A 23,058-nucleotide genomic window follows, 5' to 3' on the forward strand; every position below is an offset into this window, starting at 1 on the left:
TTATTTGGGATTCCTCATCATCTGATAGGCCTTGAAAGGCATCCTCATCATCCTCTATATCCTCATACTCATCCTGGGAGGAATCTGAATCATCCTGAATAGGAGCTCTGACCGCTGGGGGAGAACCCAAGGGGCGGGAGGAGCGAGAAGGAGGAAGAGGTAAGGGAAGCTCATTGATGGTGGAGAGTTTGGCATCAATGGCTTTGGACAACACAGCAAAAATAGACTGGAACTCAGGAGGTAAACTGGAAATGTCAGCAGAAATGGCAGAAGAATCCCTAAAGGCCTGGGAGGATCCTGGCTGGGGGGAATCTTCAATAATATCTGGTTCCTCTGGACCTATGCCCCATAGGTTAGGTTGGGGTCTGTCTAGGTTTGGCTCATCCAGAGATAACACAGGGACCCCAGAAGGAGGCAGACTAGAAGCCTCTGGGGGGTCTTGACTACTGATTACTTGGGCCTGCACTTTCAAACGTTTTGCTGATTTGTCATGGATTTTTTGTAGGGCTAGGTCCCTTCTCTTCTCGGCCCTGGTGACCTTGGTCGGGGGGCGGGCCCCTGGAGAAGAGGAGGAAGAGGCCTGGGGGATACTAGTAATCTCATCGCCTGTAGGCCTGGCCTCTCTGGGACCTTTAGTTGTGCCTCTCTTGGGAAAAGTAGCCATAGTCTGACAATTAACAGAAGACAAGGCTGAGCCAATAACTGAATAATAAGGAGAAGAATTTCAAGGACTTCCCAAGAGGAAAGGATCCTGCTTCGAGGCCTCGAAGCTGCTGAAACTTGAGGACAATCTGGGCAAACCCAGAGTTCGTGCCCCCAAACCCAGCGGGGCCAGCCTCCCTAAACTTTATAATTAAAGGCATGGGGGAACTAAAACACCTCCCCCTTGCCCATGTTGTTTTGTTGATTGATTGACTGTGTGCCTGTTTTTTATATATACTGTTTTTTTATGAGATTATTAATTTCAATTGGAATCTGGATGGGTGGGCATTGGATTTGGTATTGTGTACTGTACTGTTTTTTATTATTGTTGTGAGCCGCCCCGAGTTTGCGGAGAGGGGCGGCATATAAATCCAATAAACCTAAACCTAAACCTAAGTAAACCAAGGCACTCTGGTTGGAGGCTTAGCCGGTGGAGAATTTAGCCTGGGACCCCCAAGGCCCGCTCCGGGATCCACGCGGTGGACTGAGGCCTACACGGCTGGCAGGGGGCCAACACGAGAGGCCTAGATTTAAAAAGGGCGCGAAGGCCTTCGCGCCGAAAAAGATCGCTGCGTAAAATTTCTTAAAGGGGAAGCGATCGACTAAGTCCAGGAGACTAGAAGGCGTCTCACTCCGCAGGAGGTATTATTTAAGCCCTTAAATATTTTTGTATACAATAATAATCAATAATTCAATTGGTAAATACTTGCACCAGGACCTCCAGGCCAAAGGATTAGAAGAATCCACAAGCGGCCGCAGGAATCGTAACCGGCAAAACCGCCGGGGGAAAACGAAACCGCAACTTCTCCCAAGGAAAAAAGCCTAGCCGCTTTTTTTCTTTTTTTCTTTTAAACGGCTGGCGCAATTAGTGCAAGTAAATAATAAAAGACAATAAATCTTACTACTTTTTGAAGGAAAAGATCGAAGGGAAGGTGTTAGAATGTTGAACGAGCTATCACAATACAACCGCAGGATATGCGAACTGAGCGAATTCTGGGGAAGGGGCGGATCCGGCAAGCTTTTTTAATACTAGGCTCAGTTCCACCGGATTGGACATGAGCAACCCATGTGACTGCTGGACCCGCTCCTTCAGTACGGAGAAGAAACAGGTTAAAAGCTATAATCATGGTTAGAAGGAAAAAAGGGAGGGAATTGACTGCTGTACCCACTCAAGGTATGAGAAGAGGCATTCAGGTAAGCAATCAACGCCTATTCTCTGTACTGAAAGAGCGGTTCCAGCAGTCGCGTGGGACATACCCAATAGATGAGTCCCTAGAGAGGGATTAGTTTGCTATTATGAGAGATAACGGATGAGAGGACTCTTCTGTCGAAGGCAGTATCCGCTGAAGCGTAAGAGTCAATTTTGTAATGCCTTGTGAAAGAGTTTGGAGAGGCCCAAGTGGCTGCTGTACAGACTTCTTCCAATGGAGCTTGAATTGCCCATGCGGCAGATGTGGCTGTACTTCTTGTGGAGTGTGCTATGACACCTCTGGGTATGCTGAGGGAAGCTGACTCATAAGCCTTTGAGATAGTCCCTCGGATCCAACGGCCTATTACGGTTGAGGATACCTTGGATACCTTGGAACCAAGGGATCTGAGATGGTAAGCCACGAATAGGGCTTCTGACCTCCAGATGGGTCTTGTCCGTTGGATATAGATTCTCAGCGCTCTGGTGAGATCTAAGGTGTGCCATCTGACCACAAGCTGATGGTTCTGATTGGAACAAAATGAAGGCAACACAATGTCCTGCGATCTGTGGAACATGGAACTGACCTTGGGTAGAAAGGTGGGGTCCAAGCACTATTCCCAAAGAGTTGCGCGCGCACGCACATGCACGCACCCTTTTCCAAGGGCACGCAAGGAGCCGAGTGTTGGAGTTGGGGCGGGGAGCGACGAAAGTGCGGAGGCGCTGCACACGCTCCCCATCCCCCTGCCAGCCTGGGGGGGGTGCGGGGAGGCGCTGACAGTAGACATGGGTGGAAGGAAAGGGAGCCGCGGCTGCCCCTGCCTCCCCACGGTGCCTCCGTCCCCCTCGCGCCCCTGGCCTCTTGCTGCTGCCCCCCGCCCGCCCGATCCGCCCCCTCTCCGGCTTTCTCCGCCTCCCACCTTGGGGAGCGACTTCTCCCGCGACGGTGGCGGCTGCGGCTTCTCCTCCTCCTCATCCATGCTCCCAGCCAGGGCACAGCGAGAGGGTTTTTTCCACGCGCTTCGGGAATGCCCGCCCTGCCCCTCTCGCAGCCCCTTCGCTGGGAGCGCTTTTGTCCCGAGCTTTCAGCAAGGGGGCTGCAGTAGAGGCAGGGCAGGCGTTCCTGAAGCGCTCGGAGAAAGCGCTCTTGCAGCCCCCTCGCTGAGAGAGCAACAGACAGAGCAAGATGGAAAGAGAGAGGGAGAGAGAAAGTAAGTGAGAAAGAGAGGGGGGGTGGAGAGAGATAGCAAGAGAGAGAACAAGAGAGAGAAAGAAAGCAAGAGAGATAGAAAGAGTGAGAAAGGAAGCAATAGGGAGAGAAAGAAAACGAGAGAGAGCAACAGACAGAGTGAGATAAAAAGAGAGGGAGAGAAAGTGAGAAAAAGAGAGAGAGCAAGAGGAGGAGAAAGAGAGAAATTACTCCTGATTTAAAGCATATGGTAAAAAGCACCCAAATAATAAGAAAAAAAACCCGCCTCGTGTGTGTGTTTGTGTGTGTGTGTGTGTGTGTGTGTGAACTCTTGAACCATTTTCAATAGCCCTCACCTGTTATTGGAAATGGTTCAAGAGTTCACATACACACACACACACACACACAAGGGGGGGAGAAAGGGATGGAAAAAGAGAAGATAGTAATAATAGTAATAGATTTTGGTTTTGTTTTATTATTAATTTCTTTTAATTAAAAAGGGAATTTTTTTCTTATTTGCTTATTTGTTTATTTATTTATTTATTTGTTTGTTTGTTTGTACTTCTATGCCACCCAGTCCCAAACGGAATGCCGCTCAGACACTATACTTTTCCACTCACACCGAAACAAAATTAGACGGAACATTGGGTCCAAGCGTAAGACTACTTTTTCCGTATGGAACTGGCATAGATCCTGCCGAATGGATAGGGCTGCCAATTCTGAGATGCGTCAGGCTGATGTTATTGCCACCAGGAATGCTACCTTGTAAGATAGGTACCTGAAGGACGCTGAACTTAGGGGTTCATATGGTGCCTGAGTGAGGGAATGGAGAACCTGTGGTAAGTCCCAGGACGGGTATCTGTGAACCTTGGAAGGCCTGAGGTTCAAAATACCTCTTAAAAATTCTTAAATTTCCGGGAAAGAGCGGAGTGGTTGTCTGCGAGGTCCTGTTAGGACCGAAGATAGAGCGGCTAGATGACGGCGAATGGTGCTAGTTGAGAGGCCTTGGTGGAAACCCTTCATGAGGAAGGCTACGATTCTGGGAATGCACAGGGGGATATGTCTTCCTGTGAGCACCATTGGTGAAACTTGGGCCAGGTGTGGTCATAAATTCTATTGGTGGAAACTCTCCTGGCTTTCAGAATTATTTCTATAGTGTCCGGGTCGTAGCCTTGCAGATCTAGGTCGCGCCGGATTAATAGCCAAGCGGTGAGGTGGAACCACTCCAGATCTGGATGGTGAGAGGCCCCCTGCTGCAACATATCCTCCAATGCGGGGAGTCGCCAAGGGTCCTGGACGGACAGACGTTGTAGGTCCGCGAACCAAGGCCGGCGTGGCCAGTGAGGAGCTATCAGTATCACCTGGGCCTTCTGGAGGATGATCTTATAGATCACGTCTGGGAGAATTGGAATTGGAGGGAAAGCGTAAAGCAGCCCTCGAGGCCAGGGGACTCTGAGTGCATTTATTGCCTCCGCTCCCGGGGGATGGAAACCTGGAGTAGAATTGAGGGAGTTGAGTGTTGGTCACAGTCGCAAATAAGTCTAGCGATGGGTGACCGAATTTGAGGCAGGTTTGCTGGAACAGAGCCAGATGAAGGCTCCACTCTCCTGGATCCAGAGTCGACCGGGAGAGCCAATCTGCCTGCACATTGAGAACTCCCGATATGTGGTCGGCCCACAGGGACTGTAGATGTCTCTCTGCCCAGAGACCCAGTTTCAGGGCTTCCCTCATCAGGGCCTTGGATCTGATACCCCCTTGTCTGCAAATATGGCTCTTTGCAGCTATATTGTCCGTGAGAATGAGTACATGTTGATTGAAGATGTGAGGTTTGAATTGTTTGAGGGCTAACGACACTGCTCTCAATTCCAGCCAGTTGATAGGTCTGGAAGTGTCCTCTGCTGACCACGTGCCCTGGGCTATCAAGCCCTGAGCATGGGCTCCCCAGCCCATTAAGCTGGCATCTGTGGTGATGGTAAATTGATCTGGACACCTGAAGGGGGATCCCTTGTCCAGAGTGGGGGAGGTCCACCATGTAAGGGATCTTAGGACTGTGGTCGGAACGGTGATGAGGCGTGCCGAGTTGCTGTTCCCCGATCTCTGGAACGGTAACAGAAGCCATTGGAGATCCCTGGCGTGAAGACGAGCCCATGGGATAATACCAATGCAGGACACTATCTTTCCCAGTAGGGAAGACAGGGTAACGATGGTAGTCCTTTTCAGAGACCTTATCTGGAGATAAGCTCCTTGATACTGATTTTTCTCTCAGTAAAGAGAAAGACCTGAGAGAGATCTGAATTAATAATAGCTCCCAGATGTTGAATAGAAGTAGACGAAAGGTGCTGACTTTTTAAAAAAATTAATGGAAAAACCATGATCCTGTAGGATAGACATGGCAATATTGAGGTCTGAACAAGTGCCTTCTTTAGAGGAGCCGTGAATTAATATGTCATCCAAATAGCATAAAATATGAATGGGCGTGGCTCGGATATGAGCCGCCAGGCGCCTAGGAGCTTGGTAAAGACTCAAGGAGCCGAGGACAGCCCAAAGGGCATGGCCCTATACTGATAATATCTGCCCTGGAAGGCAAAACTTAGGAATTGCCAGTGGCCCTTAGCAATAGGGATCTGGAGGTAGGCTTCCGTCAGATCCAAGGAGACCATAAAGTCTCCTGGATGGATAGAGGCTAGGATGGATGACAAGGAATGCATCTTAAATTTCCTATATTTAATGTACTGGTTTAAACTTTTGAGGTCTAAGATGGCCCTCCATCCTCCAGACGTCTTAGGGACCATGAAGAGGATGGAGTAGAAGCCAAGACCTCTTTGGGAAGAGGGAACTGGTTGGATAGCTCTGATAGCCAACAGATGTTGAATAGCTTCCTCCATTCTGAGACGAGATGGAGAACATCTGGGGGATGGGCATGAAATGAAACGTTTAGGAGGCATGAGAATAAACTCCAACTGGAGCCCCCATTCCACAGTGGAAATAATCCAGGGGTCCTTAGAGGAACGGCGCCAGCTGGAGGAGAACCAAGCCAGGCGCCCCCCAATGGGAGTAGAATGGAGATCACCATCTGGGCTTTCTGGAAGCTCTGGTCGAGGAATAAACTCTTTGAAAACAGGATCCTCTACCCCTGGGGTTTCTGCCAGCTTGGGAGCGAAAACGAGGGGAATACTGACCTGAGTTTCTCTGGAAAGTGAATCCTTGATCTTGTTGACGACTGGGACGTCAAAAAGGTTGAGTTTTGATGGCCTTCTTGTTGGTGGGCCCCAAAACTTTCTTTTTGTCAGCGGTTTCAGTGAGAAGGGGGTCCAAAAGGTCGCCAAATAGAAGTTCGTGCTTCAAAGGACGCATGTCTAGCTGCCATTTTTGCCTCACTCCCGCCTGCCAAGGGCGAAGCCATATAAGTCTTCTGGCTGTCGTTGAGGCCGCTACTGACCTTGCTGCAAATCTTGATGATTGCAAGGTAGCATCTGCTACATATTGGGCCACTGCAAAAACCTTATTGAAATCCTGTTGGCCCCGTAGATCATCAGGGGAAATATGCTGCTGGAGCTGTTAAAGCCATAAGAGAATAGCTCTAGAGAAAAAAGATGCTGCTGCTGCACTCTTGATAGCCCAGGTATCCGCAAGGAAACACCTTTTGAGCATTTGCTCTAGGCGCTTGTCTTCGGGTTTTAATACCTCCTCTGCTTCACCAGGCATAGCAGCCGCAGAGTGTAGAGTTTTTACCGGTTCATCAGGTTTGGGATAGACAAGAAGGTCTTCATAAGATGGAGAAAGCTTATACAACTTCTTGTCTTTAGTTGTGGGATTGAAGCCAAAAGCCGGGTGGTCCCACTGCTTGAGCAGAGCATCTTTGAACAATTTTGGCATGGGGATGACCTCATTGTCTTCCTGTTCCACCATGAAGTATGGCAGATTTTCCTCAGGTGGATCTGTGGGAGGAACAGATTGTTTATCTTGACCAGCTAAGCCTGTGGCAACTCTTGCCTTGAATATAAGTGATTTGAAGAGTTGGGCTGGAAAAATTGCTACAGGAGTTGGAATCTTGATTTGTGATTCCTCATCCTCTGACAGGCATTGGAACGAGTCATCCTTGTCCTCTACGTCCATATCATCATTCTCATCCTGAGAGGAATCCAAGTCTTCATGAACTGGAATTCTGTAGAATGAGAAAGAGCTCATGGGCCTAGGGGCACATGGAGGGGGATGAGAGAGAGAAGGCACATTGATAGCCGAGAGCTTGGCATCAATGGCTTGAGATAAGGCAGAATACATAGATTGAAGCTCTGGAGGAAGGTTAGCAATGGTAACCGATAAAGAGGGAGGTACCCTATAGGTCTGGGTTGGATCTGGCTCGGAGGGATCTTCCATCATAATATCTGGCTCCTCTGGACCTAAGCCCCATAGGTTAGGTTGGAGTCTGTTTAGATTTGGCTCATCCAGAGAAAGCACAGGGACACCAGAGGGAGGCAGTTTAAAAGCCTCTGGAGGGTCCGGGCTAACGTGCACTTGGGCCTGCACTTTTAAATGTTTAGCCGATTTCTCATGTATCCTTTGCAGAGCTTGGTCCCTTCTCTTCTCAGCCCTGGTCTAGCCATTATAGGGGCTCCCGAGGAAGAGGAGAAAGAGGCCTGGGGGATATTTTCAATTTCATCGCCAGTAGGCTTAACCTCTCTGGGACCTTTAGAAGTGCCTCTCTTGGGAAACGAAGTCATGGCCTGAACAAATTACAGGTACAAGACTTGAGCCAAAAAATTAAGTGGGAGAAGCTCTATAGGGCAACGTTCCCAAGAGGAAGGGGGCCCTGCTCCTAGGCCCAGGAGCGTCTGCAACTCAAAGTCAATCTGGTCGATACCAGAGTTCGTGCCAATGAGTACAGAAGGGCAGGCCTCGCTAGCCGTAACAAAGTAAACCAAGGCACACTGGTTTGGAGGCATAGCCAGGGAGAAAAAGCCTGAGGGTCTCACAGCTTACTCCAGGGCCAAGCGGCAGACTTAATGGCGCCAGGCGGGATGCGCGTAGGCGATCCGCAAGTGCCAGAATTACTGGGCGCTAAGGGCCTTCGCATCAAAATAAACCGCTCCAACGTTTTTTGCAAATGGAGGGAAGACTAAAGTCCAGGGGACAATCAAGGGAAACTTGCTAAACAGTCCCACACCGCAGGAAGAAAAAGCCCTTTTTTAAACAGTTCCTTAGCTTTCCGGTAAACCTTCTGGCCGATTAGATTTTGTTAAAAAAATACAATCCTGCAGCAACGCGAGCAGGGCGCTTTGGAAAAAGCAGCAATAGCCGCACCACAGCTTCACCCTTGACGCCGAGCCTAGTAAGGCTGGCATGAAAACAAGGCAAGTTTGAAGTAAAAAGGCAATTGAAAATTTTACTGATCTGATTGAAGAAGAAACGAAGAGAAGGTGTTTTAGAAAGGAGCGAGCCACCACATGTCCTGCTGGATCACAGAACCGAGCGAATTCTGGGGAAGGGGCAGATCCAGCAGGCTTTTTAAAGACTAGGCTCAGTCCTCTGCAGATTGGACAGCGAGAACCTACATGACTGCTGGACCTGCTCCTTCAGTACAGAGAAACTGATATAGATATATGCGTTTATAAGATTAGCTATATAGTGATTTTATATTGATTATAATACCTACGGAATACCAGAGAAACATCCACGACTGAACAAACATTAAATTGTATATGGTGAATTGGGACACTATTAAAAGTACCTTAATAATGTCTACGATGACTACAATTGTACAACCTAAAACTGGGAAAAAGGTCACTACCACCCTTCCTCTATACAACTAATCAATAAAATCTATGATCAACAAATAGCAAGAATATTAATAAATGGAGACATAACTGATAAAATCTCTATTCAAAAAGGGGTGAGGCAAGGATGTCCATTAGCTCCATTAATTTTTATTTTGGCTCAAGAAAGTTTATTAAGAAACATTAGAAACAAAAAAGAAATAAAAACAGGAAAGGCGGAATATAAGCTACAGACATACACCGATGATATAGTTTTTATAGCTGAAGACCCATTAATTAACCACTGGACCATTTTTACTAAACAAAATTGAAAAATACAGTCAGTCTTAAGATCAACAGGACAAAAACTAAGATCTTAACCAAAAATATGTCCAGTTAACAAAACAATTGGAGAACGTGTCAAATATTGACATGGCAAGAAGAGTTAAATATCTAGGTTTGCTACTAATGTAGCTCTATTAAAAAAAGACAATTACAATAAGACATTTCAAAAAATAATTATGAAGACTTAGAAGAATAGTCTAGATTAGAACTATCACTCCTGGGTAAAATTACAATAGTAAAAATGAATATTCTTCCTAAAATTTTATTCTTGTTCTCATCAGTTCCAATCAAATTAAATAAATCTTTCTTTGTTCATCTAGAAAAAAAATACTAAAAAATGCATCTGGTCAAAAAGAAAAGCAAGAATAAGAGCTACATATATGCAAGACCATAAACTAAGGGGTGGCCTATGAGTACCTAACTGGGAGATATACCATCAAGCTGCATCTCTATCCTGGTTAAAGGACTCAGTCACATTAAGAAACCAAAGAGTTCATACTCTTGAGGGCCATAATCTTCAATTTCGCTGGCACTAGTCTTTATTTCATCAAACAAATAAAATACAAACCTACTTCAAAGAATACTACATTAGAAAAACTGAATAGAGCAATGGCAAAAAAATTAGAAAACAGTATTATGTACAGATGCCTAAATGGTTTTCACCTTCCGAAGCGGTAATATATCCTATCGCCCTCGATCCCAGTAAAATATTAACATACATAACATGTATAACAGTTACTGAACAAACAAAATCAACTTATTTCTAAACAAAATCTATTACAGAAAGGCAATACAGTAGACTGGCTGCAATATTTTCAAATTAGATCAAGATACAATGAAGATAAAAACCGACAAGGATTCCAAAAAGTAAACAATCTAGACAAAATTTTATTAGGACCGGAAGATAAAATAATATCAAAACTTTACAAATGCCTTTTGCAAAAAGAATTAGTGGAAGATGAAGTAAAAAGTAACATGATAGCCTGGGCACAAAGTTTAGGATAAAAAATAAATTTGATAGAATGGGGACAATTATGGAATATTAATAATAAATTATCTATATCATCATCTTATAAAGAAAACATATATAAAATGTACTATCGATGGCACTTACCCCTGGTCCATTTGGCTAAAATGTTTCCAAATATTTCCCCATTATATTGGAAATGCAAACAATCCACCGGAGCATACTATCATCTATGGTGGACATGCCCCAAGGTTAAAAAATATTGGTCAAAAATTCAAAATTATTTAGAGCAAATCCTTCACAAATTACTTTTAATCCTGAATTATTTTTACTGGGCATTTTCAAATTTAAAACAAAAAACAAGATAGATATTTGATTATACACATAACCACAGCTGCTAGACAAATATACGCACAAATATGGAAAACAGACAAAATACCTACAATATTAAATTTAATTAACCAAATACATGAAGTAGCAGAAATGAGCAAACTAACTTTGGAAATACAAGATAAAGATGATACCGGATTTTACAAAACATGGGACAAGTGGTATGTCTGGTTAAATCAAAAGAAATATTTAAAAACATAAATCTCACACAATTATTATCCTTTACTAACAAGAAACATCAAATCTAGTTATAGATTTATGTAATCTTATAATCCTACTCAAAAGAACGATCTAGAAAAACAACCCTGTGCATGAAACGTAAAAATAGCTATTCAAAATAGTAATTTAAAGGCTCTGTAAATAATGATAGTCAACATATTAGTTGACCCTGTCCCTTTCTTCTTTCTTTCTTTCTTTCTCTTCTTTTCTTCACCTTTTCTGTCTCTTTTCTATGTGTTTTATTTGCTTGTTTTTGTAATTGTATTTGATTATTTCTTTTTTGTCTGTATTGTATAGGCAAATAACTAATAAAGATATTTTAAAAAAAACAAATTGGTGATCCTGACGTGGGAAGTATGCCCTCTGTGAATGTGAGAAGTCAGATACAAAATCTGCCACTCTGAATGAAAGCTTCTGAAAGTAGGGTGAGGGATGACGGTCAGTGTTTCTGGACATGGAGTGTAGGACTTTCTTTTTGTCCTTGGTCTCTTATGAGTATGGACTCTAGGGCCTCTCCAAATAGCTTATCATCCTTGAAGTGGGCAGAGGCTAACTTTATTTATTCAATTTTTATTTATTTATTCAATTTTTATGCCGCCCTTCTCCTTAGACTCAGGGTGACTTACAACATGTTAGCAATAGCACTTTTTAACAGAGCCAGCATATTGCCCCCACAATCCAGGTCCTCACCCACCTCGGAAGAATGGAAGGCTGAGTCAACCTTGAGCCGGTGATGAGATTTGAACCGCTGACTTACAGATCTACAGTCAGCTTCAGTGGCCTGCAGTGCAGCACTCTACCTGCTGCGCCACCCCGGCTCTTCCACTGGTATTTCATGTTTCTTTGCCAGTGACAGAGCCACAGCAGTCATAGGACTGTCACAACTGAGGCAATGATCCTGGAGGCGAATTAGGCCAAGTTCAGTGTGGCGTCAGCAGAAAATTCTGCAGCTGCCACTAGCTTGTTGATATCCTGATTACAGAGGTCAATGGCTGGGATTCTTGCTTGCATCTGAATAAGCCAGAGCAAGGAAGTTCTTTTGAAGGAGGCAGCCATGGCCGACTTGACTGCCCAGGCAGCTGCCTGATGGGCTTTGCAGAGCATCAGTTCTGTCTGTTTTGAGGGCATCCTCTGTGTCATGATACATGATAGTGATGGGATGCTAAGCCACCACAGGCCTATCTATTGATGGAGTTTGTGAAGCCGCAGTGAGATTGGAAGCCATGTTATAGGACAGTAATGGCGAACCTATGGCACAGGTGGCACGCGAAGCCATATTTGCTGGCACGTGAGTTCAGCTCCAATGTGCATGTGTGTGCCAGTCAGATTTTTGGCTTGCACAGGGGCTCTGGGAGGGCGATTCCGGCTTCCAGAGAGCCTCCAGGGGGGATGGGGGACGGCAGTTTTACCTTCCCCCAGGTCCAGGGAAGCCTTTGGAGTCTGGGGAGAGAGAAACACAAGCCTACTGTGCCCACTAGAAATTGGGAAACAGGCCATTTCCAACCTCCAGAGGGCCTCCAAGGGATGGGGAAGCTGTTTTCGCCCTACCCAGGCATTGATAAATGTGTGTGGGCACTCATGCATGCGCAATAGCATGCAGCCACACTCTTTTGGCACCCAAGGAAAAAAAAGGTTCGCCATCACTGTTACAGAACCTCTTGTCACTCTCACTCAAGGATAGGTAGGCCTCTGGTAATACCCATCGATGCTAGATGATATCCAGAAACAATTTGGCGGATGGAATATCATTATCTGTGGCAGGTTCTGAAAACAGCATATCATTGGGGTCAGACAAGTCCAAGGCTGAATCTGACATGGCTTGGTCTGTTCTTATATGAGCTGTGGTCTTGTCCTTGTACAAAATTATCTTAAACAAGAGTCCTGTGAAAGCTAGGAGGCCTGGAGTTATTCCTTCGTCCTCTGACAGTATCAGTTCCTTATGCTACTCATCATCTGAGAGATATTCGTGATTGTGTCTGGAGGAGGTAGCGGACCTGTGAAGAACCAATAACTCCCTTGGGATATTAGTTGCAGAATGTTGTCATATGCTGGAGAAGCCACCTGACAGTTTTGCTGCAACTTCCTCTGACACCAAAAGTCTCATTTGATTGGAAAGGGCCATTGGTCTTACTTGATGCACCTCTTCTTCTAGGATGAAACTATCATCCAGGATGGGTTGACCTCATCCAATTAGCTAAGAACTGAGTCTCTTAAGTTGAATTTGAAGGCTCCACCTTGCCCGGAATCCCCAATTACAAAAAACCCTTCAGGGAGTTCAGGTACTCACAACCACGGCAAAAACACTGTCCATGTCCAGATAACCTAGGGTGGGGCAGGATAATAGTTCCACCCTACTAGAAGAGGCATATCAGGTATGACCAACGACCCTTTTCTATAGTGGGTGGAACTATCATCCAAGATGGGACATACCCAAGCAGTCTGTCCTTGGGAGAGATCAAGCAGGGCCGCTCATTGAGTACCATCTGCAACACCCTGCATCCCTGCATCCAAATGACTCTTCTGCCAAAGTATTAGTCTTATGACAAAGTGCAATTGAGTCACCCAGATAGCTGTGCGGCACACGTCTTCAAGAGACACCTGGGTCACACATGCCACTGAATTTTCTGCACTTCATGTGGAATGCTCCATAATCCAAGCTGGGTGGGTCATGGCCAAGGAGTCATATGCCACAATAGCCACACAGATTCATCTGCCAATGGTGAATGAAAATATCTTGTGGCCCGAGGACAGTAGGAACACTAAACAAAGACTCCATTCTGAAAGACTGCTATCAGTTTAATGTAAATATGTAGGTCTGTAGGTCTAGCTTGTACAACTTATGCGCTAGAGCAGAGGTCCCCAACCGCCGGTCCGCGGACCGGGACCGGGCCGTTGGGGTTTTCCAGCCGGTCCGCGGCGGCGCTGCCCTCCCGGCAGAGGACATTATGCAGGACAGGGTGGGGCGTCGGGCAGGGCGGGGAGAATCAGGAGGCTCCTTTGGCGGCTGGGGGCTGCCTGGCTTTGTGATTTCGGCTGGGGGGGACTTAGGAAGGTCCTACTTCTCCCCCCCCCAGCCAAAAACTCAAAGCCTATCTGCTGGATACGGGCGATGAGCGGGACGAGCGGCGCCGAAGCCGGTGGCTGTGGCAGCTGCTGCAAGAGGCTTCCGCGCCGCTCTGTCCCACTCATCGCCCGTATCCAGCAGATAGGCTTTGAATTTTTGGCTGGGGGGGGGAGAAGTAGGACCTTCCTAACTCCCCCCCCCAGCCAAAATCACAAAGCCAGGCAGCCCCCAGCCGCGAGGTGCCCCCTCCCCTTCCCTTTCACACGCAGCTTCGGGCCCCCTGAGCGTGTGCAGAGCGCCCCCAGCGCCGCCCCAGCCGAGAGACCCCTGCCCTCCTTTTTCCCGACCGGACGGAGCCCGCCGGGGGGGGGGGGGTCCCACGTGGGGCGCCCCCTCCCCTCCCATGGAGCCCTGCCCTGTTTGGTGCCCGCTGGCCGGGCAACGGCCTCCCTCCCTCCCTGCCTCGTGTTTGCAGAGCTTCGCCGGGCAAAGTTCGGACGCCTTCTGGGCGCACGCACACATCCACACCTCCACCCCCCCGGGAGGAATTCGCCCCCTGCCCAGAATTGGCCAGCCCAGCAACGCTGCCCTGCTCCCTTCGGAGGTGCGGAGAGGGCGGGGAGAGGAATTTAACCCCGAAAGTGGCCGGGGTTGCGCAGAAATTCCCCCAACCTTCGCTGGTTTCGGGCCAGGGAAGAGGGGGCCGTGTTTACCTGGCTGATTCAGGGATGAGAGACCACCAGGAGCTCCGCAAGGCTGCGTGACTTGGATTGGGAAGTCCGAAAAAGACCCCCGGGATGGGTGAGTGGAGGGAGAGGGAGAAAGAGGGAGAGAGGGGGGAGAAAGAGAGAGAAAGAGATAGCAAGAGAGGGAGAGAGAGAAAGAGATAGGGAGGGGGGGAGAGAGATAGCAAGAGAGGGAGAGAGAGAAAGAGAGAGGGAGAGAGGGGGGAGAGAGAGAGAAAGAGAGGGAGAGGGAGAAAGAGAGAGGGAGAGAGGGGGGAGAGAGAAAGAGAGGGAGAGGGAGAGGGAGAAAGAGAGAGGGAGAGAAAGAGAGACAAAGAGATAGCAAGAGAGGGAGAGAGAGAAAGAGAGAGAGAGGGGGGAGAGAGAGAGAAAGAGAGGGAGAAAGAGAGAGGGAGAGAGGGGGGAGAAAGAGAGAGAAAGAGATAGCAAGAGAGGGAGAGAGAGAAAGAGAGAGGGAGAGAGGGGGGAGAGAAAGAGATAGCAAGAGAGGGAGAGAGAGAAAGAGAGAGGGAGAGGGGGGAGAGATAGCAAGAGAGGGAGAGAGGGAAAGAGGGGGGAGAGAGGGGGAGAGAAAGAGAGAGGGAGAGAGAGAGAGGAGATAAAGGAAGAGGAGAGATAGAAAGGAAGAGAGAGAAAGAAAGAGGGATAGAAAGAGAGTGAGAGATGCTCAGTGAGCCTTTCTTTGAAGTTGCCTTTCTTTCTTTCTTTCTTTCTTTCTCTCTTTCTTTTGCTCTCTTGCTCTCTTGCTCTTTCATTCTTTTTTCTCTCTCTTGCTTTCTTTCTTTCTCTTGCTTTCTCTCCTTCCTTCCCTCCTTCCATTTCTTTCATTCCCCCTCTCTATTTTTATTTCTCTTTCATTCTCTTTCTTTCTTGCTTGCTTGCTTTCTTGCTCTTTTTCTTTCTCTCTTTTACCTTCCCTTCCTCTGTTTCTTCTTTTCTTTCTCCTTCCTACCTTCTTCCCTCCCTCCCTTCCTTCAGTCTTTCCTCTCTTACTCTCCCCTTTCATAAGTTTCCTTGCTTCCTTCCTCTGTTCCTGTCCCTTCCCCCTTTCTTTCTTTCTTTCTTTCTTTCTTTCTGTCCTTCCTTTCCTCCCTCCATTTCTTGCTTTCCTTTTCCTTCCTCCCTTCTTTCCTCCCTCATTCCCTTCTTTCACTCCTTCCTCTCTTACTCTCCCCTTTCACCCCTCCCCAAAGAAGGTAAATTTCATACATAATTGGTATGTCGCAAAATAAAGTAGTTTTAAAATGGCGGGGAGGGGGCCCCCAGACACTTAGGCTGTATGGGGCCCCAAAATTCCTGATGGCGGCCCTGGCTCCACCCCTCCATAACCCCACCCCCATATGACCAAAGGCCCCCCCCCACCGGGCCATGGAAAACTGGTCTAGCTTAAAGCCGGTCCCTGGTGCAAAAAAGGTTGGGGACCTCTGCGCTAGAGCATGGACTGGATTAGGGCAAAAAATTGACAATGAGTTGTTGAGCTATGTGAAACCATGTGTTAATTTTGGGCACAAAGGACAGGTCCAGCCAGGAGACATAAGTCTTGCCTGACCAAGAGGGAGAGGGTAGACAATTCCGAGATCCTCCTGACTGAGGTGAATGCCATCAGGAAGATCATTTTATAAGTCAGATGCCAGTGGCTAGCCGATCACAAGAGCTCATAAGGAGGCTGAGTGAGCTAGTTCAGAATCTTGGAGAGGTCCCAGGTCAGGAACCAATGGACCACTGGAAGGCACAAATTGGTGGCAACTTTGAGGAATTGCCGGATGGATAGAATCTGCGCCAGGGATTCGGCATCCCGACAGGAGAGGGCAGATGACAAAGCTGCTACTTGTCTCCAGATGGTTCTTGGGGAAAAGTTCTTGTTCAAGCCCTCCTGGAGGAAGTCTAGAATTTTAGCAAACACTATTTGTATTGGGGAACAACCCCCTTTGGCACACCAGGTACAAAAAGACTTTCACGTTCCATGGAATGCCTCCTAAAAGCCTGCATAGTATCAATGACTTTTCAGGAGAATTGTTGATGCCTTAGAGTGCTCTACTCAAACACCAGGCAGTCAGGCGGCTCCACCTTGGATCTGGGTGAAAAAACTGTCCCTGACTGAGCAAGAACTCAAACAGTGGAATTTTCCAATGACTGGTCACCAACGGTGCCTACAAGTCAGCAAAACAAGGCCACCTGGGCCAATGGGGAGCCAATGGGAGGGCAACAAAATTACCTCTGCACATTCATCCAGGATTTTCTGGAAGACCTTGGGAAGGAGAGGAAGGGGGAAGGCATGTGATGTGATGTGTGAAGGGAGAACCTTCCTCTTGTCCTGCAACTTGATCGATATGGGGTCTAAGGCTTCCCCAAACAACTGTTGGTCCCTTAAGGGAGCGGATACTAGGCACCCTTTATGGTGTGTGTCAGCAGACCAACTGCAGAATCAATGTATCCTCTTTTGGCCATTATGGAGGCCCATATGGCCCTGGCAGCAAAGTGGGCCAATTGAAGGGAGGCATTAAACATGGGCTGTGGCCAGAGGTTTGCTAAGATCCTGGTTGGCTCTGAGGCCAGACACTGGAAGGCACTATGCGCGAGAAGAAGGAGGCAGTGGTGGAGGCTCGGACAGCCCAGGTGGCCACCTAGTGAGCCTTCTGTGCACCTGCTCCATCCTCCAATCACAGCAATTCATCAGATTCACCCAGCAGGTGGGCCGAAGAATATAAAGCCTGGGTCATCAACCGGTGGCAAAGGGAGATTCCACACCAATTCAGCGCCATGTTAAAATGTCAGTGATGCTTAAGTTTGAAGTTTGCCCAAGGAAATGGATTCAGAGGAATGAAGGGATGCCACCTCCTCATGGCCACCCTCGAGGTCACTCCTAGTTGGTGGTTAACCCCATCTCCGATTATGGCCTGTTTGCTGTCCACAGACCTGGCACAAATTTTGTCCAGTGCTCCAGCCTTGCGACACTCATTTTGCTGGGTTGCCCTGGAGATCTTGCATGGGCCGGTAGATTCTGAGGACGGCAGGTGAGGAAACTACCCCTTATGGGAGGAAGGGCCAGCTGATGCAGGAGAGGCCTCCGAGCTTGAGGCTGCCAGCACTGAATGAAGGGAGTGACCCTTGTGCTCTCCCTTGCTTGCCTCTGCCATGATTCAGGGATCGCCACAGGAAGGAGGTAATGAGGGCAAGATAGCTTAAATGGCTGCCGCAGCTCTCAAAATAGTAAACCATAACTTCTGGAAAGACAAGATGGCTGCCATACCTTCAAAATGGCCAAAATGGATACAGACGGCCTCGTTGCTGCCAAAATGGCTAATTGTTGACACAGCGGACCCTGATGTCCTGATGAGGCAGCCGTTGCGGACTGAAGTAAGCTGACCCAAAAGGGGCCAAATGGAAAGGAAAGCCCTGGACGAACTCTTTTAGGGCAAGGGCGATGGCAATAGACAGTTGTCCAAGTGGCAAGCTGCAGTACCGATCTATGAGGCAAAGGCCCCTATGCCTGAGGACAAGTGACAGGTACGAGAGTGCAATCTGCTGCTGCGAGCCAGTCCACTGTCACCCCTAAGCCAAGCAGAAAGAAAAGCGGTAGAACAGCAATGCTGTTAGGCCAGACCACAACACCACCAAAGGAGCTGACCACGAAAGTTGGAACAAAGCTCCCCAGGCTGATTTTAGGAGAACCACCCATCCCCCTTGGATGGCCCTCGGCTTGACTCCCCATCAGCAGAAAGAGCTGAAGCTCCCTGCACTCAACCCAGCGACTGCAATGACTTGTCATCTCATTCTTGGAGGCTACTTCCACCCACTATGGAAAATGGCCCTCTCTCATTACTAAGAGAGTTGCCCAATAATGTAAATACATTGTATGTTGAGATAATTGCTTCACTTCCAATCTAACAAGAATCAAATCACTCAAGCTCAACTTCAAAATAAATTATTATTAGTAATGGATATACCATATATTTGAATGTATTGCCAGTGTGTAAGATTAAACAAAAATGATCTAAATTTATCTTTGCATTATAGTAGCTAAATAATAAAGGTATATGTTTCAATACTAAATTCACTACTGTATTTAGGTACATTGTTCGAATTCAGTAAATACAGATAGTCCTTGACTTACGATCACAGTTGAATCCAAAATTTCTGTTGCTAAGCGAGACAGATTTCAAGCGAGTTTTGCCCCATTTAATGATCTTTCTTGCCACAGTTGTTAAGTGAAAGTGAATCATTGCAGTTGTAAGCTAGTAGCATGGTTAAAGCTTGTCAGAAGGTCGCAAAAGATGATCACATCTCCCCAGGAAACTGCAACCATCATAAATATGAGTCAGTTGCGAACTGTCTGAATTTTGATTAAATGACCACGGATATGTTGCAATGGTCATAAATAGTAAAAAATTGTCATACTTCACTTTTTTCAGTGCCGTTATAACTTTGAATGATCACGAAATGAACTATGATAAATCAAGAACTACCTGTATATAAACATGCACACTCCATTTATTTGTCTAGAGTAGAGTACCTGGATTTTCTCAATAATGGAGTAACGTGTTTTTCTTCTTTCCTTGTATACAGAAATGTTACCAAAGTATTCATATTACTTCACCAAGTATCAATATTATAGATTACAGTACACTTGGAATGGTTAATTTAATAAATATCATTTGTGCACATATACAATTGTATTTCAATATGATATTTTTCATAATAAATGTACTTGAAATAAAAACTGAAAAGCATGAATTGTGTCATTTAACTTGGTTCTCTACATTCATATGTTGGCAATAGTTGCTAGTTATGAAAGAATCAGGGATGGGCTTGAGGAAAAACTTCTAAATGAGTGCTATCTTGAAAGAAAACAATATTTTCCTTAAATGATATGAATGGAATACACAAAAGAGTGAATGGCCATTCAAAGATTCGACATGTGTGTTTTTTGGGTAAGTATCTGCTTTTAAAAGGGTTGTGTCAGTTTAAGCATTAACCTACACACAAACACATGGCAAAGCAATATACGAAAGAAACGGTGATGATGAAAGATTCTGAATTTGAGGCATAGCTTTTTCGGTAATATCAGAAATGAATCTTTGGGGTGGAAACAAACAAATAAAAACAAGCAAATGTGAAAGGAGAAATGATTGCTGAACTGGAATTAATGAATGCTGGTAGCAATGTGTCTTTGACTGGCTCAATGTATTTGTATGTAAGGAATGTCCATGGTAACATTAGAAATATGGTTGTTGGAGATATAAAAATACATAAGAATTCTGCATGTAGACAATAATAGGTTATTGTTAAAAACTCATATAATAATAATAATAATAAAAACAACATGTACAATCCAATAATAAAAAACAACTAAAACCCTTATTATAAAACCAAACATACACACAAACATACCAAATTACACAAACATATAATTTCATCAAGTAGAGGTAGTCATCAAGTTACAAATGTAATGGAGCCTGCCCATTCCATTCATAACCCAAGGATTTGAGGGAGTGAATCTCGTATCTTGAATGGGATCACTCCCACCTTTGCCTACGCATTCACTAATCAAATGTAAGGCTTGTTAAGTGCACATGAGGTATTTCAGGGTTGTGGGGAAGGCCATAGGAGAGCCTACCGATTGAACAGGCTACCTGCTTAAGACCACCTAAGGCCTCCCCAACCCACTGAAATACATCATACTGTCCACAATTGATTTCCAACCCCAACCTATCATACCATTCACTTACCTTGTGAAGATTTAGCAAGCAGTCTCCTCTTCAGCCTTGTGCGCCTCTCCACAGTTCCATCTGGGTCTCCGCCTGCCTCCCCCAGCATGGCCAAAATGGAGCTTCTCAAGGGCAAATCTGGCTCTCCAAGGCTGTTCAGCTCTCCCCTGGCCCATTGCGGGCTGAAATGGAGTGACCAAGGGCTAGATCTGGTCCTCTGAGGCTCCATTTGGCCCTCTGTAGGCCAACTCCAGCCCATTACAGACTATATGGAGCCTCGGAGGACTAGATCCAGCCCCAGGAGATTTGGATATGGCCCCTGGAGGCTCCATTTCAGCCTACAAAGGGCCAGGGGAGGCCACTGGACAATTGAACAGGACTTCTGAGGGGTAGAATTACACAAATGGGGCAGATCCGGCCCTCAGAAGCTCCATTTTGGTTGGCAATGTGCCGGGCAATGTGTCTGGATGCCCAAACGGAACTCCTGATGGGCGGATCTGCCCCTCAGAAGCTCAATTTTTGCCAGCAATGTGCAAAACAAATGTTGCAGAGCCTCTGCAGTTGTTCATAAGGGCAAACAACTACTATGGTGCTGCAAGATTTGTAGTTTTGGGCCCTGTTTGGAATTGCATAACTTCGAACATTCGCTAATAGAATCCTCCTAACACAAGGATTATATGTGTTGAACTGTGTGATAAAATGAGGAATATTTATTTAGAAATAAAAATACTAAGTAAGCAATTTATACATAAATGACAAAAATTAGAGGAAATAGATACATTTGCTTGTCAGCTGAATGTTTAGGTCATAAAATGAATGGGGGGAATGTAAGATATGCAAATGCTGTAAAAATGTAGTTGATGCTACATAGTCTTTGGCAAAAAAAATGGATTATGCTTCTGTCCATTTTATTAACAGGGACTTAGATATGTCAAGAGATATACAGAAATGAACAGATTAATTTAAAGCTCGAGAGTATCAATGAGTGATATGAACAAATAGAGACTGACAACAATGAGTGACTGGTACATAAGAAATAAGGTTATTTGACCATACAGATATGAGGAATAACTAATCACTAAAAATAAATGTAGAGGAAATGAGTTCAGAGGAAATGAAAAACTGAGAGTTGCAGTTAGAAAGAATTGAGAGGAGTATCAGAAAAGTTTGAAGAACAAAATTTAGTAAGTAAATAGATATGATAGAAGCAAGAATGGTTTGCATGGCTAGAAAGATGTAGAGAGGAACAATGAATAGTATTGGTTTAAAATGAATTTGGTTGTGGTTAGATTGTGATTAGTTATAACATAAATATAATCTCCTTTTCTCTTATCTTCTTTATTTCTACTTGATTTAATTTACGAATTAAGAATTTTATAAACTTTTAGATGTGCTTTTATATAGTGCATTATAATAGATATTTCTGTATATTTCCTAGATGGTGTTAAATAGTAATAAGATCTTTTTTCTTTCTATACAATGAAGACTTCTATTTTAAGAGGAGCAATTGTAGCTCCGCTTTTTGTTATATGTTGTGTTTGTCATGTTTGTTTGTTAAAATTAATAAAAATATTTTAAAAAAATAAATAAAATTAATTTGGTTAGGTTTTATTTTATCTCCTGCCTTTAATTTCTTTTCTTTGTTATTGCTTTTCTATGTATTTTGCATAATGTAGGCTCTCTAAAAAAGAGGAAAATGGTTATGCATGTAGTACTGATCTAGGATTCTGAGGTGAAAAAAATACTAAAATAAATTATAATAGACTTACCTTTTGGATAATCTTCCAATAAAAGGTTGAAGTGACCTAACTGGCAAAAGAAATCTGATTCAACTTTTCCTTCTGCTTTTAATATTAACGATTCATAGCAGCCAACAGCCTGAAAAAAAAAAGGATATTCTTTGTAGATATACTCTATTGATAACATATACCTTAAATTTGACTTTGTTGCAAAGCTAAGCAGCAATCCCATATTTTGTCATCTTATATAATATTAGTTTTTCTTTTAGGGAAATGCATGTGTCCTTATTTTACTGCTATGATGTTACAATTGTTTAGTTTTCATTTTAAAATTAAATATTATTCTGTTCTGCTACATGCATAATTTTCACTCCGAGTAAAATATATCATATATTTCAATAATTATTAAATATTAAGATAGTTTAGTTTAATACATTAAGGTATTGTCACTTGTCTATAGGAACAATTCTGCTGTAGCAGAAATTATAAATGAAAGAGTAAATCTTATTTTAGCGTTAAGTACCACACCGTTCTGGTATAACATTTTATGAAACTAGAAAAAAATATTTTTAAATATACTAGCTTCAGATCCATGTACCCAAAAAGTATCTTTTTATAAGCTACATCTAAAACTGTAAGAAAAACAGCTTGGTGAAGATATCGTAATTAGGTTCAATTGCAAATCAAATCTATAAAAAATTAGACAAAGAACAAAGAATTGAGAAGAAAAATCCATCAATATTTCTGTGTAATAGGATTCCTATGCCTACATTCTGAAATTTTCTACCTCCATTTGCTAATTAATAGAATGTGTTACATTGTAGGTAATGTATTAATTAGGAAATATTTTTGTTTGCAAGAAAAAATGCTTTAATAAAATAGGCATGGAGCAAAATTTACAATAGCATTCACTTGGCTATTTTTGTCTCTTTCGTTCCAAAAAATTGTTAAAATGTACTTTTAGTCTTTACCTTACTCTTTGTCTTTACTTGTATCGAACTCTCCTTTTACAGAAAGTTTTGAATGCATGTACATTAGAATTAAGTGTGC

The 23,058-nt window shown here is 44.8% G+C and overlaps 1 protein-coding gene across 4 annotated transcripts in view; it reads right to left on the reverse strand.

Annotated features, from left to right (window-relative positions):
- KDM6A (lysine demethylase 6A) overlaps positions 1-23,058 on the reverse strand; it is a 279,276-nt gene that overhangs the window by 217,063 nt on the left and 39,155 nt on the right. For all 4 annotated transcript variants that reach the window (XM_070750519.1, XM_070750522.1, XM_070750520.1 and 1 more), the window contains exon 3: positions 22,039-22,147. In XM_070750519.1, the coding sequence (XP_070606620.1) occupies positions 22,039-22,147 (109 nt within the window). The remainder of the gene's footprint in view (positions 1-22,038; positions 22,148-23,058) is intronic.

This window comes from Erythrolamprus reginae, chromosome 4 (assembly GCF_031021105.1).
Source record: "Erythrolamprus reginae isolate rEryReg1 chromosome 4, rEryReg1.hap1, whole genome shotgun sequence".
Lineage (NCBI taxonomy): Eukaryota > Metazoa > Chordata > Lepidosauria > Squamata > Dipsadidae > Erythrolamprus > Erythrolamprus reginae.